Source organism: Suricata suricatta, chromosome 5, assembly GCF_006229205.1.
Source record: "Suricata suricatta isolate VVHF042 chromosome 5, meerkat_22Aug2017_6uvM2_HiC, whole genome shotgun sequence".
Taxonomy (NCBI): domain Eukaryota; kingdom Metazoa; phylum Chordata; class Mammalia; order Carnivora; family Herpestidae; genus Suricata; species Suricata suricatta.
Window position 1 is genome coordinate 4,093,474 of NC_043704.1, and position 5,726 is coordinate 4,099,199.

General features: G+C 58.4%; 1 protein-coding gene across 1 annotated transcript in view; it reads right to left on the reverse strand.

Moving 5' to 3' along the window:
• Window positions 1-5,501: 5,501 nt before the first annotated feature.
• The window catches only part of PRDM15 (PR/SET domain 15), a 47,466-nt gene continuing 47,241 nt past the window's right edge, over window positions 5,502-5,726 (reverse strand). Inside the window, exon 25 of the mRNA XM_029940619.1 lies at window positions 5,502-5,718. Within this exon, the coding sequence (XP_029796479.1) occupies window positions 5,502-5,718 (217 nt within the window). The remainder of the gene's footprint in view (window positions 5,719-5,726) is intronic.

The following is a 5,726-nucleotide window of genomic DNA, read 5'->3' on the forward strand; positions in this document are numbered from 1 at the left end:
CATTGCATGGGAGGAGGACGTGGTACGTGAGGAGGACGTCGTACGTGAGGAGGACGTGGTGAGGAGGACGTCGCATATGAGGAGGACATTGCATGGGAGGAGGACGTGGTACGTGAGGAGGACGTCGCACGTGAGGAGGACGTGGTACGGGAGGAGGACGTTGCACGTGAGGAGGACGTGGTACGTGAGGAGGACGTCGCATATGAGGAGGACATTGCATGGGAGGAGGACGTCGCACGTGAGGAGGACATCGTACGTGAGGAGGACGTCACACGTGAGGAGGACGTCGTACGTGAGGAGGACGTCGCATATGAGGAGGACATTGCATGTGAGGAGGACGTCGTACGTGAGGAGGACGTCGCATATGAGGAGGGCATTGCGTGTGAGGAGGACATACAGAAGCGCTCGGTCCACAGTGCGTCCTACGAGACCACACAGACCACCTGTCGGATTACCCGGCCGGGGACAGCCGCTACTCCACAGTTGTTACTAACCTTGATGGTGCCGGGCGGACTCGGGGAAATTGACAGGATGATGCAGGGACCAGCACAGCGCCTCCTTCTGGAGCTCACTGAAGCGCAGGGAGGAGAGGGCCGCAGAGAGGCTCCCTGGTGGACGTTCAATGTCGTCACCGACTGAGGAGTGCAGAGCCCCAAGCGTGCAGCCTGCTGCCGGCCTGGGAACGCTAGCTTCTGGACGATTTGGGAAGGCTTCTCCGAGGAGGTGACATTTGAGCCGAGACCTGACGCCCACGCAGGCATTAATCAGGTGCAGAGAACCCCCGAGGGCAGCAGCTGGAGGGAGGCAGGGTGAGCCCCTAAAGGCCTCAAGCCACAGAAAGGATCTGGGTGGGACACCTGGGGGCTCAGTCAGGCATCCGACTCCCACTCAGGTCATGAGCTCATGATTAGTGTGTTTCAGCCCCGCGTCGGGCTCTGTGCTGACAGCTGGGAGCCTGGAGCTGCTTCGGATTCTGTGTCTCCTCTCTCTTTGCCCCGCCCTGCTTGTGCGCTCTCTCTCTCTCTCTCTCTCTCTCTCTCTCAAAAATAAACATTAAAAAAATCGGGGGCGCCTGGGTGGCTCAGTTAAGTGTCAGCTCAGGTCATGAACTCGCAGTTCGTGGGTTTGAGCCCCGCGTCGGGCTCTGTGCGGACAGCTCGGAGCCTGGAGCTGCTTCAGAGTCTGTCTCCCTCTCTCTCTGCCCCTCCCCTTTTGCGCTGCCTCTCTCAAAAATAAACATTAAACATACTTTTTTAAAAAAGGATTGGGCTGTGTGCAGACACCACTTAGAACGCCGGAGGACACTGGATTTGGTGCGGGCCACACGGTGGACGCGCACCCTTACCAGGGCCATGGAGGTGGCGTGAGAAACACCGCCTAGGAGTGGGGGCGGGGTGGAGGAGGGGCTTGTCAGCTGGGAAGCTGGCGCGGGGAGCAGTTCCACGCATGGCGCATCCGCACAGGTCCCTAACCATTCAGACGTCGATGGGGGATGGAGGGACACGTCCAGCTTGGCCCTGGCTGATTAGATGGACAGGGCTGTCAGCTGTGAGCGGGCACAGCGGGAGAGGGCCAGCTTTGGGGCCAGGGGTCACAAACCCTCGGTTGGACGAGCGGAGACATCCAGGGGGACGAGCTGGTGCGCTTCGGTTCAGCAAAGGCTGCAGCCAGCACCCCCTTGTCCCCGCCCCCCAGCATGATGTGGGGCGAGCACAGGCGGCCTTGCTGATCTGGAGTTCCCTCCCCTCCCCTCGCTAAGCTGCGGCTCCATTTTGGGGCTGACACTCAGGAGAGGAGGGGTGCTGGGGGCCACGTGACGGCCAGCTGGCCACGTGAGAAGCGAGGTGCCAGCGGGGCACCCCACACGCGTGGCAGGCACCTCCTGTCTCTTCCCGGGCTTGTGTGCAGGGCTGGGCTCTCTGTGAAGGCGCAGCTGGGTCTACCTCCCACCAATGGGACACCTTCCCCCGTGGTGCTCCCTCCTCATGGATGGGGGTGTTGTCTGCAGACGCCAGCTGCCTGCACTCAGGGATGGTGGGGGGCAGGGCTGCCCCAGCTCCTCGTCCAGGTCGCCTAGGGCCACTTCTGGATTATTCTGCCTGCGGCCCCACCACACCAGGGCGAGCGTTCGTCCCTGTCATTCCAAATCCAGGGCCCCTTGGATGTCGGTGCCCTCGAGTCCCCCCTTTCTATGGGAATTTGTTTCCAGGGCGTATGGAGGGACGACTCACAGATCGATGCTGTCAGTTCCCGAACGGCACGTGGCCATTAGCAGAGCAAATCGCTTCTCGGTGACTGGGTGTCACGAAGCAGCAGAGGAGGACCCACCAGCCAAATGGGCCTGCAGGGCGACCAACGCCGCCTCCGCTGAAGCGTGCTGAAAGGCTGCCTGGCCGAGAGAGGGCGTGTGGGTCTGGGCCCTACAGGAAGGCGCTCGTGATGCCCAATGTCAAGGGAACCAACTCTGTTCCCCGGCAGAGTTTGCTGCTCCCGGAAACTACCTAAAACTGGGCGGAAGTGTCTAAGATGGGGTCTCGTCGTTCAGCCTCTGAAGACGACGGTACTTAGGGCTTTACGACTTTAACATGAAACACCTCGCCTACGTCTCCCCTCTCTGGCTACTTCTCGTTCTCACATTGTTCTCTCGTGATCTGAGTTTTACCAAAGACACGACCCCGCACCTCCTTCATTGTCTTTTAGATCCCCATGAAAGCTCCTGGTACCTCAGCGTCTCCGGGAACATTCCAGATAACCCAGTGAGTGGGTTCTGGGCTGGGCAGAAGTCAAGATGCAGTCGACGGCAGGCACTACAACTACTCTCTGAATACGCCGAGTGAGCGGACCGCTCGCAATGGGCCGTCTGAGCAGAGGGCCAGCAACGGAAAAACACAGGTCACCACACCTTTTATTTGTTATACAAGTCGACAGGACACGACAGACACCTGACTTCTCAAAACGGTCTTAATGCCTTTCAAAATCCAACGGGAGGTCACTGAGGCCGCCTCCCGCCAAGAAGCCACGAGCTTCCTGTCCTCGGATGCCGTGGCCGGGAAGGACTCGTGAGGTCCGCGACCCTCCCTCCTGCAGCCAGGACTCTCCGGGCGGTCTCCTGTCGGGCACAGTGAGGTGGCACCCGGCGCAGGGGCGCGTCCACGGAAGTGCCGTTCGGGGGGCCCAGTCTCCTCCCCGCACAGAGCACGCGACTCACGTTAACCAGTGGTGGCCTGGGATCCAGCTCCGTGAGTCACACCGGGAAGCTGGCCCAGAACGACGCACCTTTGCAAACCCGCGGGTCCACGGGAAGTTCTCGCGATTGCTGAACTCAGGACACGCACACGCAACACGGACCCACAGAGCTGGTGGCCACAGCGGCCCCGGCTAGCGTCCTCCTCCGAATGCGGCTGCGCCCCTGGCGTCGGTGAAAACATTAGATGCTGCCCGTCAGTAAACAGTGACTAAGCGCAGAACGATCTATAGTCGAGGCCTCTTTTGGTTGAGTGGCTTTTTTTTTTTTTTGGCTCCCCAGCCTCTTATAAATGCAAATTCATAGAAACTATTTTAAGACAACACGAACCTATTTGGCCTCAGATAGTGACGCTAGGAAGACCACATACGTCTACAGGAAACTCAGGAGGGAATCTGACTTTTATTGAGTTCTAACTGATCATCACACGGGGGGCTGTTCCACATCTGTGCGCGTGAAGGAGCAGCGGGATCAGGGCCGCGCAGCTGCCACTGGGGTCTGTGACACCACCCGACGCGTTCTTTCTCAAGGCACAAACACAGTGTCTTTAAAAAAATAAAACTGTGATTTAAAAGGCCTTTATTTCACAGGGAAGAGGAGTCAGAGATAAAGACTAAGAGACGTATAATCGTGTTTGTATTCTGTACTTGGTCAAAAAAAACCCCCAGTGGTCAGTGATTTTTTTTTTTTTTTAATACATCAGGGACCCTGGCGCTCCTGACGGCCCGTGGATGTCAGGACCACTTATATATGGAGAATGAGGACAGGATTTTAGAAAACACATCTCTCCTAGCCCATGTTCTTGTGATGAAATTACCGTGTATAAAGCAGTTAATCACACATAAATAACATAAAAATAATTATCATAAATTAAAAAGTCGAACGGCCTCCCGCTGAGTTCCACTGCAGGCCGGAGACAGGGCTGGCGGAGCTGTGTCCCAGGCGTGGGCTCCGGGGCCCCTTGTGTGCCGTGGGGGAAGAGGGGGCGGGCTTCCTTGCTTCCGAAGGCCTGTATTGCACGAAACGAATCCTAGCCCCGTCCTCGGCATCTCGCCATCGGAACAAAGCTCAGTGCCGAGACCGCTGCGTTCTGCAGAAGGGACAGTCCTCGGCCTCCCCGGCCGCACTGAGGCCTCCGCCTCACGTGTCCACCACTGACGCGTCATCACTCCTGCCTGACGGTCTCCCGAATAACAAGGGTGTGTGACGAAGACGATCAAGGCCACAGTAAGGCAGACGCATCATTTCATTTGGGACAGCATTAAAAAGCCTCAGGAGACTAAAAAGCGTGCTTCTGTTTCCCCGCTTGACGTGCGTTCACCCGTGAGAGCGTGGGTCCGGGGACGCGGCCGTGGCGGCTCCCAGCACGCGTGCACGGAGGCCACTCACGCTTCCACGTGCTGAGCGGGCACCGCCTGGCAGGAACGGGTACAGCTGCGAGCTCCAGGAACGCCCGCTCCTTCCGCCGTCCAGGGCCGAGCTCCTTCGAGGCTTTTAGAGGAAACTGGTCTTGAAGCAGATCAACCTTTGGAATTCAGTTGGAACAGAAAGAAAACTGGATTTCTTCGCTGTTCTTGGGCAGACTTGGCCACGCCTCAGCCGTAACAAATATCCTTGGCTGGCGGAGGATCCTGGCCCGGCTCTGCAAGGGCCACCAGAGGGGACAGCCCGGGGCCTGCCTGTCTTAGGCAGCGGCGCAGAACGGGATGTGGACTGACGCTCCTACAGTGCAAACGACTTTAGCGCATTAAAATTAAAAAACGACTGAGTCCTGGATACGTAATGTGTGCTCAAAGTTAAAAAAAGTTGAAAACCGATACTAAAAATGAATCCGTTGTTATGTTACAAAGAGGCCTTTCAGGGCCGAGTCAGCGACCTCTGGGGACCCCTCACCCGTGATGAAGGCCATGGGGGGTCGTCCGTGGCCAGGGGACACCTCCTCACATGACTCCAGCCCAACGAATTCGACTCAACTCAAATTTCAAAGAAGGAAATACGCGTCACTTTAACTTCTATCTGCTCACTCGCTGGAAAGACCCAGAAGCGAGGTGAAAACGGTGTTTCCTGGCCGCGCATGGACGCAGCAGGGGCCTCAGGGACAACAGCACAAGCCCAGGCCGCTGATGCTCCTCGTCACGTACCACTTGCCTTGCGGACCCTGCTCACCTCACCTGCCCACACCCCGTGTCCGCTCCCGGGCACCGGCCCAACTGCTCACACGTGCGGCCCCCTGGCAGGGGCCTCCCCAGGCATGCTGTCAGATGCCCACGCCTTCGGGGGGCAGCGGGGGCTGGAGGTCATTCTGCAAAGCTAAGTCAACCGCACTCACATCGTCGTGACGCTCTCTTCTCTGGGTCTGGAATCCAGCAGACACGCCGCAGGCACGGGCGAGGACACCAGTGCGCAGGCACCTCAGGACGTCCGGGCGCCTGGACTCAGTAGCTGTACATCTGCGGCTGGGCCTCGGCGGGCACCTGCGGCT